The sequence below is a fragment of the Halichoeres trimaculatus genome, unplaced genomic scaffold (assembly GCF_033239565.1).
Source record: "Halichoeres trimaculatus isolate MK-OKI-2021-1 unplaced genomic scaffold, fHalTri1.1 fHalTri1_scaffold_8, whole genome shotgun sequence".
NCBI lineage: Eukaryota > Metazoa > Chordata > Actinopteri > Labriformes > Labridae > Halichoeres > Halichoeres trimaculatus.
Window position 1 is genome coordinate 10,408,488 of NW_027437186.1, and position 25,602 is coordinate 10,434,089.

Below are 25,602 nucleotides of genomic sequence, written 5' to 3' on the forward strand. Positions count from 1 at the left end.
TTTATTAACACAGTAAACACATTTATTGAGAGGAGAGGAGCATCATGGGAGAATGCATTGGAGGCGGCACTTAGAGGTCCTGGATCCTGAGCGGGACCTTCACACAAGAGCAAGCAGAACTGTTGAGCTTATGATCTGTCACGCCGCAGGCCGGGACAGAGAGGAGGAGCACCGAGAACGTTAAAGCTTTAATCATATCGACTCCAACAGAAAGTCTACACAAGTCATTCAAGAGTTGGCACCTTTGATCAGTTGAAAGAAAAACTCTGAACAAAAGCAGAAAAACAAGAAGAGCTGATGTTTCACACGTTTGTCTTACAGGAAAAGTTCAGAACAACTTGAAGTTACAGTTTTACTTTGTTGCAAACAATCATTGTAAGGGCTTGAACTTATTTAAATTCTTCTCTCCAAGTCCTGGAAAACTGAACACATGATCCACTTTTCAAGTTTGAAATGTTAAGTGGGTCTTAAGTTGCACAGATCAAATGAATGTCATTCAATTCAACTCTTTTCAGTGTTACAACAGAGAAAAGACAGAAATGCTGGAGGTGTTCAAACTAATGTTGGCTAACGGCTACGACTTTACATCTCTGATGTTTAGCATCATTACTTTGAAAACAGAAGTTTTTTTCTTTTTAATTTGACTTTTGGTTCAAACTGGTTAGTTTTTAATGCTAAGTTTTATGTAAGAGGAGGGAGTGAGGTGTGCAGTGACTCACTGAGCACTATTGAACTCTAAGCAGGATCTCAGAGCTTGACTTTAACATGAACAGCTGTATGTAAACAGTCCTGTGTGGAACCATCAGCTGATGTTGGCGTATAAGTTCAACCGAAACAATGGATTTGTACTTACATAGTTTTTTTAAGACTGTCTGACCACTCAGAGAAGTTTAGCCACGTTCACACGCTGATGACAGAGGCTGCTATGCCAAGGGGCAGCAGGAGCTGGGATCAAACCCCCAACCTTCCTACGAAGAAATCTACCACTGAGCCACAGCTGCCCATAGACCGAGGATAGCAATAAAAGACCTCAAGCCAAGTCTTCATCCTACATGCACTCTTCTTTTTTTTTATACAGTGAGAATGAATTTGCTATTAAGTGATGACATCTAGTGTCCAATTTTTTTAGTTGCTCTTGCATGCAGATTTTTTGTTTTTGGAGATTAACAAAAAAAGTTACAGCCCCTGTGAGGAGTTTGTGTCTGGATTTGAAACATATCTGAATCAGCGGTGATGCCAGAGATCATAAAAAAGTCCATAATCTACACAAACTGACACTTTCTATCCTGTGATTTCATTATGGCAGACTGTGCTATGTCTCCTTAGCTGAACGTTTATGCATACAGCAATACTGATGCCTTCAGACCATTAAAACAAGAACACTCCTTATACCAAAATCAAGTCCTGCACCTGCACATTCTGCATTTTTATGTTGAATTTGTAAGTCAAGATTGTCTTTTAGTTTCACAGAGAACACAAAAGTTACGGTATGAAATTTACTCCAGGTGTGGGGGACAACAGAAATGCTTTTCCATGTGTTCAGATCTTCAGAAAACGTGTCTAAGTGGTTTCGCTGAGACCTGTTTGGGCTGTGCGGGGTCAGATGGTGTGCTTTGCTCCTGTTTGTGCCTGCTGGAACCGTTTTATTTCTGTGCTTCACTCAGCCTGTTGTTCCTGTAGATAGATGGAGTTATAAGCAGAGGAATGTGCTTTGTTGTGCCTGGAAATGGTGTGCTGCTGACTGTGCTTCATGTTGTGCATTAAATTTACAATGATGGGTCTCTGTAAGGTGCGCTCAGACAAAATATAGGCAGTATTTACGTCACACAACCTAAGTTATGTGAATAAACTTATTTTGTGTTATTATTATTATTATTTTTTATTGAGGATTACATTTTTTAGGTTTTGCCTTTATTTGACTGAAACAAGACTTAAAACTTCGGAGAAATCTGTTTCTTTAGGGTTCATAGTGCTGCTTTCTGGTGTAACAGCTGGGCTGAATCCTCTATAGTTGTTTTTAACCTAAACCCCACATGAATAAGCTGTCAAACTTAATGCCTGCACAGCAAAAATTGCTTCACTTTTGTCCGAGCACAGCTACTTTAAAAAAAGTGTTTTATTCTTTGGATGATGGATGTATATCAGAGTATGTCATCTTTCCTCTCCAATCCTCTAAACCTTCTTCAAAAGTGATAAAAGGATAACACATTATTGCAGGATAACAAATGAAAATAAACAAGCTATACGTTGACAAAATAAGATCTGCGCTGAATAAAACATCTCTTTCTCTGAAACTTAGAATCATAAACTCTGTATAATATATATTTCAAAGATGGGTTATAGACTTCTTCTCTTCCTGTTGAGACTTCAGCAGTATGTTTTGGCATGCCACACTGTAACATAACAGGATTTCATAAGGCAGAAACAAGACTCCCTAACTTTAAAATGATACAGTCTTAGGTCCAAAATGCTCTGACTGAACACACTACACAAAGCACCTGTTTGGTTTAATCATCAGATCCTCAAATGACAAATAATCAGAGACAGACTTTTTGGGCCAAAAGAGTCTACTAAATTTAAAAACTGGGCCCTTATGTCCAGAGAAGTACTCTGTTCACTGTCACAGTGTCAGTAAAGTCAGCCTCTAATCATTTATCATCTGCAGGCTCCTGAACTGAAACTCTAAAGAAATCCTTTAAACAATAATAAGAGCTCTTTAAATGTAGCATTTCTCTTTAAACTGAAATGTCGTTTTTTTTGTATGACAGCTTACAACAACTTTGCACAGAAAACATGATTAAAAATGGTTACAAAAGAAGGTACTTTGGAGGCAGAAAGTCTTTTTGAAGACGAGACTGACTTGGATTTTGTGCTCCTTTGGTAGTAAACTGCATCCTCGACCCCCCCATGGACATCCAGAGAGAGAGATTTACAGTCTTTCAAGAGCACTGCAGCATTAAGTGGCTCTTGTTTAGTCCTTTTCAGTCCTCTCTTTTGTGCATTTTTCTCTTGCCTTCAGTCCAGGTTTGGTTTACGGTCGGCTGCTGAGTGATCTTTGTGGCTCATGCATCACGTGATCAGACAGCAGTTGATGCAGCGAGGTCCCAGTCTTCTCTTCAGAGCTCCTTTCTTTTTCTTCGGAGTGAGGATGGCGATGATGGCCTCATCGAACACCGTCTTCAGGCCCTTCTGGGTCAGCGCTGAACATTCAACGTAGCAACACGCACCAATCTAAAGGAGAGAATTTATAATAGAAGATGCTTTACAGTTTGTCATTTTCAGGAAAGAATACAAAAAGAAGTCACTTGGGGGTGTGCGCTAGGTCTTTTTGTTCTAAGCTGTTGTGTCTATGATAGGGATGGGTACCTTTCACATTTGAAACAATACAGCACCGATGCCTAGTACCTGGAAATCGGTCCTCAATGGTACCAATTTTTGGTACTTTTGTGCCTGATTATGTGGTAGTAACTTTTTTTTTTCAAATATTAAACTCTCAATTTTTTTTCTATTAAACCTATTTATTTCTCAATATTTAAACCTGCAATGCTGTGTTTATGACCAGCATGGAAAATTCCCTACTCTTCCACTCCCTCACAGTAACAAGGATGCATTCAGGTACCGAAACATGGTACCGTTTGATTTTACGTGAATCTTTATTCGGTACTACACACAGAATTGAGTCGGCACCTATAAAAGTACCTAATTTTGTACGTATCCCTAGTCCATGATGTACAGGACCTACCAAAGGCTGGAAAAACATGGATCCACCCTGACATCATGTAAAACATTAAGTTCAACATTTTGGCCATGGCTGTCTTCAGCTGTTGATATTTTATATACAGATATTAAGTAACAATGCTGAATGTCCATCCTTTTTATTCTTTAAAGCACTCTGTCACCCTGTTTTGAAAAGTATTATATAAATTAAGTATATATATATATATATATATATATATATATATATATATATATATATATATATATATATATATATATATATATATATATATATATATATATATATATATATATATTGTCTGCATTATTATTTATTATTTTATTATTCTACTAAACCTGCGCAAAACTTCAAACAGCTACATATTTATATGTTGTAATAATCCCCAATCTGTCTGTAAACTGATTAAAATGGTCCAATCTAAAGATAGCACAAGATTATACAAGACTTGCTAAAATGATGAGGTCATCACATAAAGGTGCTCTGGCTGTTTTGTGAACCACCGGGGCCTCAAACACCAAGGTCTGCCCAATGCTGGCAGTTTATAGTCCTCTATTTTAAGACACAAAATATTGAGGACTTCTAGTCTTATATCTTGTGGTCTGTATCATGGTATACACTAAGAATGGATTGGATATCAATTCTAGAAAGATTGTGCAGCTGTCATGCTGAGAGCAGATCAGATGTTGGATGTATTTTTAGCTGCCAGTTAAGAAAAAAAAACCTCATCACTTTTGACTCTGCCAGAGAGAAAATTTAGCTCTGGTTGAAGGAAATTGCTCTAATTTCACTGAATTTAAAACATTATCAAATGATCTTGAATGGATTCCTGTGGCCTCTGTGAACTTTAAGACTCGGAGGCACAGGAATTCTGTTAAAATTCTCTTTGCATCAGATAAATATGAAGAAAACGGACCTCACAGTCATATTTTGAACAGTTGACCTTTATTCTTGGTTTGTTTCTGACAGGAGCGATTACTCTCAGACCACATGTGGTTTCTGTGTCCTGCAGGCTTGGACTCTGCTGGATGTCCATGTTGACCTGGAATGTCTCCTGGACTCACTTAGATGAAAAAATGTGCAGAGTTTTGATTCCTGACATATTTCTGAAGACATGATATTTCTTTAGAGACATTTCTGCATCTGATCACCACACTGGAATCTGACTGATAATGAAGCTATGAGCTCCAGATGACTTCACTGTTTCAGGATGTACAAACCTCTTTTGCTAGTTTCTGTCCCTGCTCCGTGGTGATGGGCTTCTCCTTCATGTCATTCAGTTTGGCAATAGTCTTCGGATCATCCCGAAGATCAATCTGAAAGACAGAGGGACACTTTCTCAGTTCAATATGAAGCTTTTACTATGAGTTAAACTAATAACATTTCCAAGAGACGGATCCCTTTCTGCTTCTCATCAGATCATTTTTATTTTGAAGCTTATTGTTTATCACAGTAAAGGATTAAATCTGATGGAGAGCTTAAAATGTTGGGAGCACAGCTCTGAGGCCCCACAGGAGGCATGATGGAGACACTGATTTTAAAGGTAGAGCAGCTTTTTTAATGTTTTAACCTTTACAAGTAGTTGAGCCTTGATATAAAAGCCAAGAACCAAAGAGACTGTGGGATCTAGCAGCAGCTTAGTGTGCAGCCCCTTCTGACATCCTGTGTCTTCTAAAGAGCATCAAAGAAACATGTTTTAATGTTACGCTGCAAGATCAAACTGAAGGAATGTACTGAGTCATGGTTTGTTTTTTACCTGAGACCGACTTGTCTGACTTTGATGAAAATTAAACACATTTCCAACACTTTGCTGTTCACTTGCTCTCCGATTTTGCACCATAAATAAGGTGTTACAACACCGTCTTCCTAGACATCTATAAGTGTATAACAGTCTGTTTTCATATTTTGACACCATGTTGTCACACTTCCTGCTGTTGTGAAAAGACATTTCACAGCCGACCACAAAGTTCCTCACTCTCTCTTGATCCATTACGACACATCACAGCACACCCTCGGCTCGGCCACGTCTGTTTCAACAAATTAGGATAAATGAAACCTCCTTCTTCACAATCTCACAGGGAACAACCTTCATTAACCTTCTCCTGAGTGGTGTGTGTGTGTGTTTGTGTGTGTGTGTGTTTGTGTGTGTGTGTGTGTGTGGTAGCACGGTGAGTACACATGAGCGTCCAGCAGAGAGAGAGATACTGGAAGAAGCTCAGTAAACATCAGCTGACAGTAGATAAATCAAACACCCACTCCATCCTCCTCTTCATCACCGCAGGGCCTCGCTGCTCTGGCATTCAGTTGCCAGGGAACACAGACCAAAAAAAATATCACCCACAAGTCAGTGCACTCTCCTCAGAGGACGAGTGATATTTTCAGAGGGTTTTAAAGCTTAAGAAAATAATCTAACACGAGGGATTAATGTCATCTTTTAAAATCTACATGAGTTTAGTGAAGATTACAGGACATTAGCTCAGCTTTAGATGCTCTGGATGGAGTCATTGTTGCTCTGATTTGTGGGTTCGTTTCAAAGGCGGGATCATCGAGGGTTTAAAATTAACCCTTAATCAAGATTTCTGATGTTACCAGGCAGATTCTGAGGTGTGATGTTACTTTCTGTTTATTGATGGCATCTTTGTTGTTGTTGTTGTTCTTCTGACTACCCATTCTGCCTTTTTGAGTTTGATATTACTATCTTAGATCAATTCATGCAGCCTTTTAATGGGACAGTTTTATGACCTGTTGTACCGGTTAGTTTGTAACAAAGCTCTCCTGGGAAACTTTAGGTAGGTTGTAAAGCTTTGCTCATTTTTTTCTTAAAACTAAAAATCTGATCTCTGACTGAGACCCTTCACAGTGAGAAATGTAAACAAAGGCCTTTTGTGACACTTACCCACCATCAGCAGCAGTCACAGATACACTGTAAACCCCAAAGTTCAAATCACTCAATTTTATTAAGCTATGAAGACTTAAAAATGTGTTAGTAAGTTCAGTTTACTCAAATGTCTGAGTTTTCAGTGTTGAAACTGATGATTTCTGAGTAGACTTAACTTTTGTCACTGTTTAGGTAAGCACAGCTCAAAATCATTATTTTTTTTTACTATGTTTTGTAACCGTGAGTGAGGAGGAGACGCAGTCGTTATGAGACCCTGCTGTACTTCTAGACGTGCAGCAGTGGCATAGGATGTCTGTGCTCCACATGACATGATGTCTTAGTCTGTGTGTCACAGCATGGACCAGCTGTCTGTGCCGCTTATGGCATCGATCAGCTGTCTATGCGCTATGTGATGTGGACTGACTGTCTGTGTCAAAAATAAATAAACGTATTGTTTCACATTTTCAAAATTGGCTTAAATAACATGACAGTCCAGTCAAAAATTTCATTTATTAATTTATTAACCATTAGGCGCACACTGCAAAGTCAATAGGTATAAGATCCCGTTCCATGGAGCACAGACCACCAGTCAGTGCCGTGGAGTTCAGACAACCTGTGCCCCCTGAAGAACAATATTTCAATGTACAGCAGGGTCTCATATCTACTGCCTTCCCTCCTCACTCACGGTTACTAAAGTTATGAAATTAGAGCTGATTTTTGTTGTGACAGAGTTTGTAACCATGAGTGAGGAGGGAACGCTGTGGATATGAGACCCAGCTGTACTTTAAAACGTTATTTAATTTAGTTGTTCATATCTGCTTCAATTTGTTTTAATTATTACATTTCCTTAATTCATAAGGCAAATTTATTGATATCACATCTTTCACTTTTGATTATGGTCAACTTATTATGTTTATGGTGATATTCACCTATTTTTTAATATTACTCAATATTTTAATTTGTAACAAATAAGCATCGGGTTTATTTGATTCAAGACATTCAGTAGAATGATTTTCCATAATAACTACTGTAACTACTGAAGATGTTGAGTTAAATTCACTCGTTTCAGTACTTAGTTTTTTTAAGGTAAACGGTTTATGAGCATTTTTTCAAGTAAACTCAACTTATCCGGGTTTACAGTGCATGACAGGTCTGTGTCGTGGTCATGTTTGCTTTAGTTACACATAAAGAGGTCTCAGTATTGATTACAGTCTGTATCATAACCAGCTAATGTTAAAAAGATTTGTACACTGACAGGTAGTAGGCTCACCTGTGTGCCAATGAGCAGGTAGGGGACACTGGGTGCATACTCTTGCAGCTCTGGCACCCACTCTTCACGCACATTCTGGAAACTGGCGGGGTTCACCACAGAGAAGCAGATGAGGAAGACGTCGGTCATGGGATAGGAGAGTGGTCTGAGGCGGTCATAGTCCTCCTGGAAGAAGACGAGACAGAAACAATCAGGGTTAGAGGAGGACAGGAGGTCAGGAAGAAGACGTGGTTCATTTCCTTTTCTTACTGTTCATGAATAATTGAAGTATGTAAAATAAGAGCTCTGAATGGAGAGCTCTTTTACTCCTCCCTTTAACCAGGAGAGCTAAGAGTGAGCAGCACACTTTTGTCAAGGAAGCCTGGTGGCATTCAAGAGCACACTGGTAAGAGCTTGTTTTTTGTTTTCATCCTGAAACATCTTAAACCCGAAGTGGAAAGTCTTTCATCAGATACATTTAACATACCATAAAGTCTCACATCAATTGTCAAGCACATTCCTCAATAAGGATGGGCACTGAAAAAAACAGTTCAAATGAAAAATCGATAAGAAATGGTTCAATCCATGGGCATCGTTAGCCTTCATGCTTTACAATTCCCTTATCGATTCTTTGCATTACACCAGAGCTGCTGGACCATACCTCAACTATTGGCACCAGCCACCATAGCTTAGTAGACAGAAAACAGTTTCCTAAGAAAACTCTGACTCTGTATTATCTGCTTTAAGTTTTACTGAAGAATTGATCACACAAAAAAGCATTACACTCTCACACCAGATTCTTATTCAATACATTTACACGTCTTCTAATGTACCAAAAACAGTATAGAAAAAAATAACACTAGCATGATGCTAATGTGTATGGGAAACTGCACTGAAATGCTCGCGGTTAGCATGCATCTGTATAACTTCAGGTTCAGAACAGAATTTCAACTCTCATCACAGAGGCAAAACACAGTTACTCTTTGTTAAAAAATAATGAAAACTCCAAAGGTCAAACTACTAACCTACTAACAGGTAAATGTTTTTCAGACAGGAAGATAGCATACTATAACCACTTTGAGAAACTAGATGACCTACTTCAGTCAATAACATAACACAACAGTACATCAACATCATGTGACATGCGAGCTTTGGTTATTTTTATCTATTAATGTCCAGAAATATCAAGATCCAGTGACCAATTTCATATTTATTCACTTATTACTCAATTAAATGTTGCTGACACAGAAGACCAGGAGGAATTAAAAGGGAATGGATAAAGAATTGTATTGATAAGCGATAAGTAGTTAGATAAGGGCACTGGTATCAATAAAATCTTTTCGATTCCCATCCCTAGTCTTTAGATACAACACCTTTGTACCCATTCATTTCAACACTTGTTTAAGTCGGGCCAAGGGGGGGATCGAAAATCCAAATTTGACGATATCAGAATCAGGATTCTTTGTCAATTTTTTTTTTTTTTTTCCAATTCAAATTTGTTATTTCTATCATTGTTTATAAACTGGAAATCAAACTTCTAGATAGGAATCATTTAAATATAAGAAACATTAAGGAGAAAATGCGTCTCTTAGACCGAGATAAGAAAAGGATGTGGCGAAGATAACCTTCAAATGAGACTGACTTTGTCTCTTTCTGACAGAGACAATTACGTGTTATTTACATTTGCACAAGGCATCGCCACAAGACCCAGAGTCCCTGCCACCTCAGATATTTGTGCTGTATGAACGGCTAATTCACAGACACGAGACTGTCCTCTGTGTGTCAGATCAGGCTCTCTCTGTCCTCTGCACTGATAAACCCTTCTGACGTTTGATGTTTTATGAGCCAAACTCTCTCTCTCACACACACACACACACACACACACACACACACACACACACGCAAATATTCATAAACCATCTCACTCCTTCTCCCGATGGGACGGTTTTCTCCTGCTAGCTCAAAGGTCTATCAGAATAACTCAATCTCACTGTCTTCGACAAAGACACGTATTGTCCACATCCCTGAGATCAAACAACCTCCATGTTTTTACACTTCTGCTGTGATAGAAAGAGTTTCAATTGCTAGCATGACAATGTTTCTTTCTGGTGCCTTCAGTGAAGAAAAAACACATAACAAAGTCCAACCAGATCACCCTGATACAACCCTCAGAGACAAGTCCTTCTCACAGAAACGCACCGAGGGAAATGGAAATGCAAATGAGCGGGGCATCACGAGATTCTCCAGCAGCAGATCAGTCAGGGGTCATCCTCGGCTGTGTAATGAACTGAAGATAAACTGACTTTATGTTGAACTGGAATAAATTATGAAAACAGCACATAAATCTCAATCCAGTGGGCGGATGCTGAGTGTTATTAGTGTTTTGTTTGTTGTTTAAATGGACCAGACTCTAAAATTTCAGCACATCCTGAATGGATGATTTTAGACTTGGAAGGCTTCGTGGGATGACTGAGTGTACTCACAGTTATTTATGTAACTGAACTGTGAATGACAGATTACCTCACACTATCTGAATTTGCTGATGGGATGAATCAGTTATGAATGCAAACCATCTGGTGCTTCACGCAAGCTGAGGCACAATCAGTAGAAACACTTCAGACATTGATTTAAATAAATACATCGTAGTATTTCATGTATACATTAGCAGGTGATAGTAGGTGTAAGCAGGTGTAAGCAGGTATCAACAGGTATCTGTGTGCCTTGCCTGGCAAAGTAGATTTTCCAGTCTTTTTGGTGCCTCCTTAATTGGGGTTAGGCTAGCTGTTAGCTTTCCCCACACAAAAGATGCAAAGTCAGAGGGCTCTAATTTCATGGCGCAGCGCAGGGGGCGCAAGCCTGGTGCACCATGCGCAGTATCAATTTTGTGCTGCGCACCGCCGAGCACTGCCAATTTGACAATTTGGTAGACCGTCTGCACAGAGATGGGTGTGACTTCGCGCCAGGGGGAGTTGACAGCGCACCAGGGGGAGGTGTCAGCAGATTCATGTTGGCGCAGTGCCAATTTTGTGCCAAAAAAGTGTGCTGAAAGCTCGCCAGCTCCAACCTGGTTCATTCTCGGCGCAAAGCAGAGCACACCCCACGCAGCTTTAATTTGGTGACAGGCGCACATGTGCGCACATGTCAACAAAGCCTCAGAGGCAGGTTTCCAGGAGGAAAATTACAAAGTGCGCCGGTCACGCCCTGTCCACACGGCGAAGGCCAGGGCAGGTGCGCCTGCGCTTGTGTCTGGTCTACGAAATTAGAGCCCAGAGTTTTAAAGAGACCTGTTACTCTGAGTTCTGCACAAGTTTTCTCAGTTTCTTACACCTCTGAAAAAACTGTCCGCTACCAACACAAATATCCTCATTATTAAGGAAACACTGCTGCTGATGACTATCTAATGTGTAAGCCATTTAAGTACAGCCTAAGGCATTCCTGTAAGCACTAACAGTACAGCTCTGGCAGCTTCTCTCATCCACAGACTGTATTCGTTAGCTATGGGCTTGGTCTCAATGACTTCACTCAACCCAACCTAGAGGCCACCTAGAAGCTGATAACAAGGTAGAGCTGAAGCCACACCCCTAAAACTCTGGGGGGTGGGGGGGGGGAATGCACGAGTTGACCCTTAATGCAGCATAATCAACTATTGAAACCAGCCATTTGACATATTGCTAACATCCTCAGAATGTTGTTAAAGCAAGGTATCTCTTTCATAGGCCAAAAGAAGGGTTGATATCAGGTACAGAGTGTTTCAGAAGAAGTGTGAGAATGATTATTTCTGTGGAATTACACCTGCCTCATACGCAAAGAGAAAGTTGTCGTTCTTACTTAATTAAACATACGGAGCAATAGTCAGGGTACCAGGTGGATGAGTGGACACAACGGGCTGCACAGCCAAACAAAGAGTTTTCAACGTGACAAAATGTAGGACTGGGACGACATGCTATCCTCGCGATTTGATTCTTTTATAATTTTGTTGTTGTTGTTGTTTGGGGAGGGGGGTTTCCAGCTGCTATGGGCGCTACACTGCACTGTGCAGTGCTGTGCTGCACGGCACAGTGCAGGGTAGCGCCCAGTATAAGTTAGCATGACTCCAAAATCTGCGGGACTGTGCTGCAGGGCGCTCATGCTTCATGTATATTAGGGGTAAGGCTTATAAAGCGTTGGGACGTTTGGCTCGACTACACGCCCGTCATAGAGGCAAAAGATCCCACGGATAATTACGTAGCTTTCATGTCCTTCTTGTGTGTCATCTGGTTGTATTCGGCTGTGTGTTTCAGCTTTAGGTGGTGGAACATGTTTGTGGTGTTGCCACCCTTAGGGGTAATAGTTCACCTGCACATTTTGCATTCAATGTGTTTTGCTGCGTGTCTGATCTTTGGTCAGCTAAACCACCTCCACATCACTGAGGTAGCTCCTCTTTTAGGCAATAAATCCTAACGTGAGGATGAAGTTGATGCTGTCGTACTACTTTCACTCTCGGCCATTGTTTTGTACACATCACACATCACCGTCACACATCATTGTGTTTCTGCACTGTAAATATCACAAAATGACAAATTTGTATAGTCCAAAAAGTTATACCCGTATTATTGTAGATGGTGTGATCTGGCACACCCCTATTGCATACAAATCAGAGCAAAGATTTCTACCAAAAAATGGGCTGCCATGTTTTCTGCCATACAGCCTGAAAAAGAGAGCTCAGTGGACAATCAGGTACACGATGATGCTGATGTGAGCCAAGCAAAATCAGGGAGACATTGCATTTGCTCCAGCTCTGTGCAACGAGCGCCCTCTGTGGTGTTCAGAGGCACTGCAGGACTTTTGGAATAACTGGAGTTTATTACTTTTATTTTCAGTTTCTCTTTTTTTAACTATTTTCACTTTCACATGTTACTTTTGAGAAATGCAGGAGTCTTTCATTATTTAAACAGGTTCTGGATTGTTAATGAGTTGAATTCAATGCGGCCAGATCTTTAATTAGGAACAGAAGACGGACTTAGCACACTTTATAGTTTCATGACATCACTGACACCCTGCAGCCAATCAAAAGCACACTGACGGCATACGTATTTACCACAGCACTGACATCAATCAGCTCCTAGCCGACACTAAAATTACCCTCACTGGAATGAAACATAACAGCACATATATCGTGTTTTCCTGCCTCTTCAGGCACTTTATATCTGCCACGTAGGGTCAAGTACACCGTGTGTGTGTGTCTCTGTGTGTCTCTGTGTGTCTCTGTGTGTCTCTGTGTGCCCGTGACCTTTGCTTGCACAAGTGAATCCCGCCATCCCCACAGAGCAGCAGACATAAAGACACACAGTGTTAGACAGTCAGCAGTTTACTGTAAACAAGCCCAGCGCTGCTCTGAGACACAGCTCTGTTTCCTCAGCACACCTCCCAAACATTACCAAAGAAGACAGTACGCCTGCTGGTCTCCCAGAGTGTAAATATAGAGACGCAGACAGAGTGAGTACTCCTACGTTGCTCAATCTGAAGCCTGATCAGCACTCAGGGCAGAAATGTTTGTAGTCACTCTGCTGAAAAGGGCCACTGGATTATTTTTCCCTTCTTTTTAACAAGTGAATCTTACACTTTCTGATAGATATACTTTTATTATGGTTAATGTCACTTTCTCTAAAAAATCGCTGGCTTTTCAGCAGAGTGACTGTATTAAATACCAGTAAGTACACCTGCTAAAAGTTATCAAGAGCCATTTTAGTAGCACTAATATTCTGACGTGCATTACAGAGAGCAACCAGAAACAAACCTCCTTGAGCAGAAATAGTTAAAGCTTGTCTTAGACTTTCAGTTGTAAGCCCTTACAGGTGGGTCTCTGGACAAGTTATTTGCATACTGTTTGGGAGAATTGAGTTACCTCTGCATGGTCTCATTTCCCCTATGTGAGGTCAGACACTAATACACAGTGTGGGGTTCCTTTGGTTTAAGTGTGAAGAAATCGAAATTATCTTTGAGTGACTACAACTTAAACTAGCAAACCCTTGTTGTACAATGTGTCTGTTGCTGTGATGCTGTAGGGTCCATTTCTCCTAAATGAAACGTATTTATAAACTCCAAATTACAACCAGTGCTTTTAGGAAAGAATTGAAAAACACAACACATATTGCCTGTGTTACACCAAAAGGCCCTGGACCAGGGGTCTGCAACCTGTGGTTCTGGAGCTGCAAGTGGCTCTTAAGCCTCCTTGTAATAGCTCCCTCTGGCCCTGACAAAGAAAATCATAAAGACAAACAAAACTTATTTCTTAACATAATTATCTTTTTCTGATGTTTATTTTGTTGCACAGTTCTTTTGGACTGAAAGTAATCCCTTTTTGTCACTGACTCAAAAGAAGATTTAATAATTTTCCAACCAAAATATGCATATGTGTGGTGAAAATTTAGCAAACAACAAAAAATGTAAACTTGAAAGACATTTTCACAACAAGCACAAAGTATTTTCTGAAAAGTTGGTTACTTTTTATTCTATTAATTTTACACAAATATGGAAAAGACTCAAACAGACCTATATTTTATTGTTGAATTTATTTCTGTGTTATGTTTTGTGGCTCCAGACCACATTTCTTTGGTGGAAGAGGGGGCAAAACGGCTCTTAATAAGTAATAATAAAGGTTGCAGACCCCCGCCCTAGACAAAGTATCAGGATAGCTCTTATTAAGGTATCACATTCTGAGTTGTGCTGGGTTATGACACTACAGTTAAAATAACAGAGCTTTGATCTTATTCAGAGGGCAGTTTCCTCGATGTTGTAGATTTAATAGTTTAAAAGTTCACCCCTGAGATGTTTCATGACAGCCAAGTGAGAAGTGTACAGTAAATATTATGATCAGAGGAGAGCAGAGCAGCTTAACTTCTCCCCATACATGTCCATATGATCCCATCAGGGCGAGACTATCCGTCTCCACTCGGCCTCCTGGACCAGCTCCGCTGTGTCTCTGGGCTCTGTTGACTCTGTGACATATAGTGCAATGATACCAGTGAGTCACTCCCTCCCTCTGCCCTCTATCACTCTCTCCTCTCTATCCGTCTCATTCTTGCCTCCTTGGGGCTCGATAAGCCGGCTGTGTCAACAGAGTCACAGACGCCTGCTCCAACATGGCTGCTGGGCTGGAAAACAAGCGCAGACATCCTCACAAAGGTCAGCCTCTGATCTGTGAGTCTGCACATTTCACAGACCTGGATTTGACCTCAGGAATAAAAGGGCTTTTTACTCTCCTGTCCTTTAACGGTGATTAGTGATCATTAATCAAAGCCTGATGCACTCTGTCTCTTCAGGCATGCAGAGTGAGGACGTCCTGCCAGACTCCATTCAAAAATCAGACAGTGTAATGAAGCCTGTAATGGCTGTTAATGGCAGTGGCACATAACTGTGCACAGCGCAATAAGGATGAAGACCTTTAATCATCGTGGTTTTAATGAGCTCTGGTTAAAACATCCTTTTTTATCCTGGCTCCCCTTTGAAGGAGGAGGCTGACAAATAAATACAATCATGTTTTCAGGCAACACTGTAACTGGGGAAAGGATCCAGTGGTAAAGATTATTGTATACCTTATATTGTTTGGAAAATACAGTGCAAATGAATATCTAAACCACATGATGCGTTTGAATAATGCATCACAATACGATATTATCAGAATACTGTATTATTACAAACTTGAACAATGGTACTGTGTTGTGTCTTATCTTGGTGTATGACACTATGTCATCCCCAAACACTATCCTTAAAAACATTACTTAGAAGATTATTTAAAATCATTGTTATATTTTGAGCAGGGTAATAAAGTAATATCTCTTGGTATCATCCCAACACTAAATCATTAAAAGACTGAAAGCATTTAACAATGTTGTTATTTTAGATATCTTATAAGGTTTGAACTGGAACAGTAACTACTGCAGCAAATTAATGAGTGCCTTCCTCAAATACACTTTAAATTTGAATAATTCATCCCAGAAATGGTGCTGCATTAAAATTGTAAAGCAGATGAATCCCACCATGATGTCCGAGACCAGCGATAGCTGTCAGATCTGCGCGCACACACACTCTGCAAAGACACTCATGCTAGATGTACACAGATATTTCTACATTGTTTTCTTTTTCTTTCCCTTTTTTCATTTCCTGTCCACACCAGAGTTGTTTTTGAAAGAAATAATTGAAAAGCCCCTTTGGTCATGACAGTAAGTGGTAAACTGTGTATTCAGTTTCATGTTAAACACCCCAGAAGTATATGTGCAAGTGTGTATATAGTGTCCCTATGAGCAAGTGGGGACTGTTAAAGTTCTTTAAACTTTGTACTGTGCATCAAAACTTTTCAGTGTGAAATATTTATTCACCCTCGCATCATGGTATAATGATACACAACAGGTTTCCTTCTTCTAAACATGCAATTAAATCTAACAGTACCACACAGCTTAACAAACAGGTTGTCTGCAGCACTGGTGCATGTGCATTAAAAATAAAAAAACAACTGCCACAAGCAGCCATGTCATTTTTGCTGTTTGTTCAATAGCAAAACACTTTTTAAAAGTCTCCAATTTGTTACTTGGTTTTTAGTAGAAACAAATCACATATTCACATTTGTGAGGACGAATCCCCCCCACCCCGCACGCATACACACACACACACACACACACACACACACACACACACAAAGACATGAGTTTTTGGTATGACAGTCCTGTAATAACAACGCAAAGATGTAAAGGTTGAGTCTGCAGGATTGTCCTTAAAAAATAAAATCTCAACTTTCTCAATCCTCTCTTATGAGCATTTATACAGATATGTCAGTGTCTGCGTCTGCCTCAACCCCCTCCTCAGTTTGTATGTTGGTGTTTTGGTTGTATCGGGACATTTATGGGGGGGGGGCTAAGTGTTGTTATATCAGCCAATCACAGCACACTCAGTATCCAAGTGACTATACGTTTAATAGCTAGTGAAAGAAGCTATACTGAGCAGCTACGATAGTGGACGTAGCACAAAGCAAGAAAAACACAACGAAAATGCAATGAAACACCAAAAAGATAACACTTTTTACTAGACAAGGGTAAAGCTTGGCTTGAATTTCACTCAGAGAGTAGCTCAGGACAAAGAGCCACACAAATTGGCTTTCTGCTAACCAGGCATGTGTCAAATACCTGTGATTAGCTTGTGCTAACATGCCAAGTCAGGTGCATGGTTCTCAACTCTCTCCCACCCCAGAAACGCAATGCTACAGGTGGTTGCTAGGCTAGTAAATGCGTTCATGTAGTCACAGTTGAAGGCTGTGGGTGTGTGCTGCCGCTGGCACTGAGTCAAGGGGGAGGAGCCCAGTTTGCATTTACTTACATAATGAAAATTCTTGTAGACCCTAACTTTAAATGATAGTTGCTCTATGCTACACCAATAACAATTCTCTACCTACTGTGAAAACGACTATCAAAATGATGATCAATGCAGGACTTCTATATTTGCCTGATGCTGAAACAGGACACATCAACTCGCACAGTCAAGATCAAGCAGGACCCAAAGTCCAACACACTGCAAATTCAGATGATTTTCAGAATAAAGCACTCTGTTGACCCCAGACAGTATTTCACATGACTACAACACATCATCATCATGAGCAAACCCAAGCCTGCAGTCGACAGGTTCAAGGTTTTCAGAGGCCGATAAAGGCAACATGTTTGAGAGGAAGCTCATTATTTGGGAGGAAATAATATTGATTTCATAATTACCATGCAAAATATCTGAATTATAAATCAGTGTTTTGTCAAAAGTGTAAAATCATTCTTTAACAATCTTCAACTTTTTCTCTGGAATGAATTATGGATTAAAGAACTGAACTAACACAGCTGTTTGCTCCTTAAGCTATCCTAAGGGTTACAAGCTCAAAGTGTTAGCTGAGAGTTCCTGTTCCTCAATGTGAGAGCAGCTGAGTGGTGACAGATGCCCGGCTGGGTTAAACCAATTTCAGCCCCCCCACCTCATTTAACTCTTACACCCCAGCCCACCTGCCCCCCCTCCCTCATCCGGGGGTCAGTCGGCCACTTTTGGCTGCTGCCTGTAAAAAGACTCATCAGACTGTGAGGAGGAGGAGGAGGAGTGGGTGAGAAGTGTTTTACAGGAAGTGCGGCTGAGTGTGACAGCAGCTGAGGACTTCAGCAGAAGAGAACGACAGAGAGTGGGGAACCAGCACGCTGGTCCCACAGGGTCACGACTACCCAGTTCCCCTCTGCTGAAGCATTTCCATGGTAACTACAGCTGCAATTATCATCCACTTCCTGCTTCCTCCTCATCTTCAGGCTGTGATGCAGCAGCAGCAGGGGAACAAATGAATAAGTAAAGACTCTCCCTTCACTATCAGAAAAACAGACTTCTCATATGGAATAATTCAATAAACAGCAGGAGGGGAGCAGTGTGCAGAAAATAGCAGTCAGAGGAGCACAAACAACAGCTGGTAGTACCGCAGCTCAGTGTCAAGCTGTAATTAAATTTCTGACAATAAAAACACACTGTAGATTGCTTGGTCAGTCTCTAATTAATCACCCTTCTTTTTAATTTCATCAGTAGAAACAATACCTATACATATATGTTGATACTTTTTAGAGAACATAATCATAAATCATTCGAGCACAGATTCTCACTGTTTTAAAGAGGTTATGCTGACAAGTACTTATTACCGCCCTCAAGAAAAGCTGATTTTGCTCGTTAGCCCTGTCAGACTGTCAGATCTGAACACCATTGTTAGCAGGCAATGCATGCCTGGTTTATATTAATACCCTGAAAATGATACCAATATCAAAACATTGATTCTATATTTGATGTTTCTGCCACAGAGACCCCTGACTTGTCTCTGCACCCCCGACACATGTTAAAAGTACTGGTGCAACACATAACACAGCCAGTCTAAGGGAGTGGGACAAAGGCGAGTCCAGTAAAGTAATCTTTTTGCTGAGCCAGATGTTTGTTCGTGTGGTTCAATATACCCAATCAATTGTGTAAAAGTTGAATTAAACAGTTTTTATAGTCATAGGATGCTAAATTTGCTCTGTGCCTGTACATCACAATACCCACCTTGTGTGCTGGGCTAAATATATATATATATATATATATATATATATATATATATATATATATATATATATATATATATATATATATATATATATATATATATATATATATATATATATATATATATATATATATATATATATATATATATATATATATATGTTGTTTATTTTAATCTCATTAACAGCGTTTTACTCATTATTCTCAGTGAAAAAAAAAAAAAAACATCTATAAGAGACGGTAGAATTAAAATAAGTGCTGACTTTTTGATTTGTAACACAGCTTGGTCAGAAGACTTAAAGGGGCTGTGGGGAGTTTAAAAGTAATCTTGAAAAAGTCTTCTTTCTAGATATATGCCTGACCACAATCCACACTTTAAAACAAGATTATCAGTACCAATATTGCTGATTACAGTTTATTTTAAATTGCTACTTCTTAGCCTCCAGGTTGGGCTAGCTTGGACCAGACTGATTTACAGCACGTCAAGGCCTCTAAGACAACACCACGCCGGCTGATGAAGTTAAGTAGAGAGAAGACGATTTCTGTGATTAATTTTGTAGTGATGGTGGACACAGGAGCCTAACTGTCAGACAGAAAAAGGACAGAAGAGCAGAAGAAAGATAAATGGGAGAGTGACAGCCTGAGCTAAAGGCAAATTAGCCTTTAGCTCAGGCTGTATCACTATATAACACAGGGGCTATGTTTTTTTGCGATATTGTTCATTCCAACCCACAGTCAGCAGTTATTCTGCAGTGGTCTGTTCAAACTTGAGAGTCTGTCAATAAAATGAAGAGTGAGGTTATGTTAGCTCTGATTGGTAGAGGACTGACAGGACATAGCTAACCTGGATTAACTAATCTGTTTGTTTTGGATTTAAAACCAGACTAAATGATCAAAGTGTATTTGAAGATACTGTAGTTTGGTGCCAGAGGAGCTGCATTAGAAGGGCACAGCTGTTGGCTCCACAGCAAAAAGAAAAAAAGAGAAGTCCTTTGCAGGACTGCAGGAACTCTGCAAGAACTGCAGAGATATCAATGATGGAGCAAATATCGCTTTAAAGTGTTTATATAACATGGTTAAGATTAAAATGCACAGCAAGGAAGTTACTTTGGAGATGTATGTGATACCATCATGGAGGGTGGTTGATAAAGGTTTCACAAAGGATGTGATGAGTTATCAAACTGTGGGGTTGAGATGATTGTTTATGATTAAGGAGGGACTTTATTTTCACACAATCAACGTTTAAAGGGAGAATTACAGGCTTAATACAAAGCATTTCGCCTAAAACAGTTTGATAGAAAGTGTGTTTTTAGTCAAAATTTGCAACCTCAACACACAAAAAGATCTATCACACCATAACATACAGTATTACAACAATGCTATGATCCTGTTTTGCCTCAAGATTGTGTCTGTTACGTCACACTAAAATGTTAGTGTTGAATTAGTGAATGCCAGTGTCGTAGTGTATGACAGTCATTGTATAGAATTAAAAATGTTGCTTCATTTCCACCCATTATGAGATTTTAGCCAGGAAAAGGCCGTGATGCACGCTGACATTTTGAGATATTGAGAACTTGCTAACCAAGAAAACATCAAAGATCAAAGTTGTTGTTAGCAGTGTTGGCAAGACTGTTTACGAGTGACTCTGGGCTTGTTTTTGTTTATTGGGGCTTGCTTTGCTCTTTGTATGACCCTGCCTGATTCTCTCCCAGCTCTCCACAACAATGCGTTTAGTTTTGTTCTAATGCTCATTTCACCACATGACAACAACAATGAAAAAAAAAAAAATGCGTTGACTGTCAAAATTTATGTCGATGAATTTTTATAGTTGACGTAGTCGATTACGTTGATTAATCGTCGCAGCACGACTTCAAACATCTCTTAAAAGTAGAAAGGGACTCTGTGGTTAGTATGAGGGTAGGTAAATCATTGGGGCCATTTGGAAACAACAAAGGAGAAGAGTTTTTCCTAGTGAAATTTGCTGAACACTGAGGCGTACTGAGACCTGCCAAGTCCGGCTGAATCCAGCCGCTGTCTGATACAACATATACATATACGTTTTAATCAAATAGTAAATGTGTTATCTAAGCTAAGAAAATAAGCTCACAGTCTGATTTCTTAAGCTGCATGTAGATGTAGACTGTTTAACACTTCTCATTTTGTTTTCTCATATGACCATGACAACAAAACAGTTTTTTCCAGATGACTTCTTCTGTCTTATGATGCCCTTCTTTTGACTGTGAAGTCATGTATACTAGCTTGCAAAGTTTTCCCTTTAAGCAACTTGGTTGGCATTTTGTTTGTTCTAAGGATCACCATCATCACCAGCGCCTTCCATACAGTTTTCTTTTCAAACACAAGCACACTGCTGTACTATTTCAAGCACTTTTACGTTAAACAAGTTATGGAGAGTCACAGGAAATCCGAAGTGAATGAGAGACAAAATGAAAGGCAGTAAATGGTCAACATTTACTCTAAAGCAACTTTCTTCCAAGCCCTTGCACCTAGCCACAAAGACAGACATCACTCCTCAACGGACCAGACGTGAAAACAAAAGTTTTGTTCCTTATGTAGCTACATGATTTGTCTTCATTTCAAATGATAAAAACTGACACTTAGCATGTATTTTTTGATTAAAAAAACATGACTTCCATGCTTCCAACACTCGTTTTGTCCACCTGTAAAACATGTATAGCAGAAGTGAAGGGTGAGGAGAACAATGTGAAGAGAAAGAGAAACAGACTAAATTTATCTTCCTCCCTCAAATATCTCCTCCTCTCTTCCTCTTTTGGTCTTCCTATAACTCTCTCTCTGTCTTTCTCTCTGTCTCTTTGGGGTCCGGGTCTTTGATCAGATCCTGAAGCTCTAAATATTTCCAGCTGGCCTCGTGCTCCACAAAAAGAGGTCAACAGAGGAGGGGGCACAGGGTGGAGGAGGGTGGGGTGGGGGGGACTACGTTTTGGAGAGCAGCAACTCTACTCTGCACCCACGGCAGACATCTGGGAGAACTTCTCCATTTCAGAGACACTCTGAATCAGCTAAACACACACACACACACACACACACACACACACACACACACACACACACACACACACACACACACACACACACACACACACACACACACATACACACACAGCCCATCAACCACGCCAGAATAGACAATAAGCCTGTGTTCCTCTTTTCTCCTTGAGTAGTAAAACTTCCACTGCCTGTTTTCTACAGGAGATGTATCATAGCCACAGGTAGCTGTTGGGCTGTCTGTGATTTGTTATTTATGGACTTCACCATCTAGCATTTATGAATGAACAGAGCAGAGTAAAAGCTGAATATTCTCATGTTAACCCTTCAGTGCATGGTTTTTGTGTTACTTATGGAGGTGTCAGATTTCGGAGTGTGACTTCACATGGTTAAATCTGTCTCTGAGGACAGTGTTAACTATTCAGCGTCAGGCGTGCACAGTTTCAAGTTGCTGCAGAGTCGGGGAGTTAAAGGTGTTAGTGCACAACTGTTGACACGTCATACAGTGCGGCTGAACAATGTCTGGACTTAAATGGGAACTGTGCAGCTTTCTGTTTGAACAAAATGTGTTTTTAGATTCAGTGTTTTCTAACATTTTTAAATAGAGATTGCCCGAAATGTCTCAATAAGTGTGTAAGCATCAAACCAGCAGCTGTATTTGTGTTCTTCATGCTAAACTTTGACAACATACATGCCCCTGGCCACACCACTTTGCTGTTATGGACTTGCAGAGTTTTTCCTATTATGGAAAAAACCTGCTTCTTATAGCACATCCATTACATGCATGCACACAAGAGGAAGTCATCTATAGTAATTTTCCCTTCAACATGTTTTTATTTTGACTTTTCATTGGTCTGAAAACTAATTTATGTAAATGTAATCCAAGCATCATACTGACAGTAACCTCAGGGTTAAAAAAAAATGAGGCTAAAGTTTCAGTGCCAAAACTCGAAGTTCCCCATGTGTCCACTTGGGGGTAGCTCCTAAAGTGGGTCAATATCCACAGAGCCTCGTGTAAAAATGCTTAACTTCACAACAAAAATAAAACCTTTTTCATGCTTTGTACCAATTAAATTTCTTGTTGTTTTTACAGCCCATCTCTATGTTCATTACAGAATTGTAAACCTCTAGTCCACATACCCTAACTTTTAGTGAAAAAAAACAACAAGAAGACATTCAAAAGCCATCCTGACACTTAAAAACTTAGAAGCAACAGGTGATTTCACAGAAGCATATTCCTCTTCTTTAACACAGTCCTCAAAACATATTCAAGTACCTTTTTTTGAAACTCAATTATCAGATTTTTAATGTCAGTTGTTTACCCAAAGTAATTTGAGGTGAGCAGCTACTAAAACCAATAACTTTCACACAGTCAGTCTTTTTTAAACATCAAATCATTAAAAAATATTTGCCAGTTTGCTTGAGCCGACTGGCAGTTTTGTAGATTTTTGCTGATGATGCCCACAATGACTTTGTGTGTGTGTGTGTGTGTGTGTGTGTGTGTGTGTGTGTGTGTGTGTGTGTGTGTGTGTGTGTGTGTGTGTGTGTGTGTGTGTGTGTGTGTGTGTGTTTGGTACAGTTTTTATGTCTGCCAGCTGAATGGCACATTGTAAAGAGCATTAGCAGCCATATAAGCCAACCTGTGACATCACTGCTGCACATAGGAGGCCTGTTCTCCACATAATACAACTATTGACCCTTCAATACACACACACACACACACACACACACACACACACACACACACACACACACACACACACACACACACACACACACACACACACAAACACAAACACCGCAAACTACCACCACTGCCCACGCCCTCACACACACTCACACAATCTCTGCAGTAAACTGTGTGAGAGCTGTCACCTGTTGCAGCTTAGTGTTTGGCCTGAATATGAAGCCTGTGGAGGGCTGGAGGACAGGCATAGGGTGTGTAAGTGTGAGTGTGAGTGTGTGTGTGTGTGTGTGTGTGTGTGTGTGTGTGTGTGTGTGTGTGTGTGTGTGTGTGTGTGTGTGTGTGTGTGTGTGTGTCCTTGACATGCTTGGCTCCCAGCCTGAGGAAAAAATAAACTGTACCTGACCGGCTGTGTCGTACAGTCCCAGCAAGTACTGCTTCCCCCCGACACTGACGCTCACTGCAACGACATGACAAAGAGCAGTGAGAGGAGGAAGAAGAGGAGGAGGAAGGGAGGGAGGGGGTAAAGGAGGAAGGAGAGGGAGGGGAGAGTCGGGGTCCCCAACCCCTCTCTGCTATGAAGAAGGCAAACAAGTGGTTTTGATTATAGCAACAGATGCAGCCAATGCAAAGAGAGGGGGAGGAAGGGGAGCAGGGAGTTCACTCTTAATTTAATCTGAGACACTTTAATGATCACATACACACTGAGCAGAAGAATACTTTCATACCATAATTAGACACACACATGAACATTGTTGCTCCTACCTGCATAATGGTCGAAGACTGTAGGGACGTACTCCTCAGGAAACGCGTCGTTAGCGTAGCTCATCAGCAGGCACGTTTTTCCCACCGCTCCGTCTCCCACCACGACACATTTTAACATGATAGTACCGGTTCCGTTAGCCATGATCCGGACCTTACCATCATCATCACCGGGCCCCCGACGCCCTGTTCTCCTGACCTCCTCCCTCTGCTCCTGCGCCTCCTCCTCGTGCTCCTCCTGCCGCTGTAGCTGCTGCTGGGCGGTGATCCCGCGCGGCAGGCATCACCAGCGGCGGAGACGGACGGCGCGGCGCACCGAGCCGGACTGGAGCTGCATCTTTCTCCGCTCCTCCCCACAGCTGGCTACGGAACTCTCTCTGATAAAACCGTGAACGGGACTGCCGTTCCTAATTAACCCTTAAAGCTAAGCGCTCCTTGTACAGCTTCACCTTCAGACCATGAAACGTCCGCTGCTGCAGCTGCCACTCCTCGTGCCCTGCTCTGTCGTGCCCACTCCCCGGTGAGCTCCTCGGCTGAGCTCGAGCAGCCTGGCGCACTGAGCTGCTGCGAGACAAGGTGGGTGCGCTCGCTGGAGGGGCGGAGCTTGGGTTTCAAAGCAAGGGGCTCCGGATAAAGTGCACTCCGCCTGCTGGGGATATGAAGACCAAAGGAATTACATCATGAACACTGGAATGACTCAACCAGTTAAATTAAACGAGCTTCTATGTGGAAAGGAATCATAATAGACTTACATGGATATGTGTAAACATATGGTTTGTGAAGTGATAGACCCCTCACAGCACTTTTGATGTATAACCAAAGCCTTTACTTAACAGCAGTCTCATTATTGACTGATTTGTTAAAATGATCGAACACATCCTCAGAGAAAAACAGAAGTTATCTGACATAAGAATCTACTTAACTTGTATAGAGCCACTCACACCATTCATCTTCAAGATGCTGCATCATTTTTCTTTCATCAGTAGGCCGGATGGAAACTAGACAAGCAGCAGTTTTAAGGGCTTTTTAATAAAGACAACACTATGATCCAGATAACAGCAGTTATCTGTCCTCTAAGGGCAGCTCCACACAGTGTTGATCTTCAAAGTGCACAATGTCAAAGTTTGAAACGGAAAAAAAAAATAAAAAACAGGCATACAGCAAAGTTGTTTCAGTATTTTTTTTAATGGCAA

The 25,602-nt window shown here is 40.7% G+C and overlaps 1 protein-coding gene across 1 annotated transcript; it reads right to left on the minus strand.

Moving 5' to 3' along the window:
- Positions 1–24,984, minus strand: LOC141794865 (rho-related GTP-binding protein RhoQ). Its single transcript, XM_074675433.1, has 5 exons — positions 24,413–24,984; positions 24,049–24,107; positions 7,885–8,049; positions 4,957–5,052; positions 1–3,231 (listed from the first exon to the last, which is right to left on the minus strand). Exons 1-5 carry the CDS (start codon positions 24,552–24,554, stop codon positions 3,070–3,072), a joined length of 624 nt encoding a protein of 207 aa, XP_074531534.1. The 5' UTR covers positions 24,555–24,984; the 3' UTR covers positions 1–3,069.
- Positions 24,985–25,602: the final 618 nt, after the last annotated feature.

Excerpts from the sequence above, each read along its gene's own strand:
- LOC141794865 (XM_074675433.1), bottom strand. The coding sequence starts at position 24,554 with ATGGCTAACGGAACCGGTACTATCATGTTAAAATGTGTCGTGGTGGGA. Across the intron at positions 5,053-7,884 it reads ACCTGCTCATTGGCACACAG|ATTGATCTTCGGGATGATCC; the intron begins GTGAGCCTACTA and ends TCTGTCTTTCAG. Across the intron at positions 3,232-4,956 it reads GACAGAAACTAGCAAAAGAG|ATTGGTGCGTGTTGCTACGT; the intron begins GTTTGTACATCC and ends TCTCTCCTTTAG.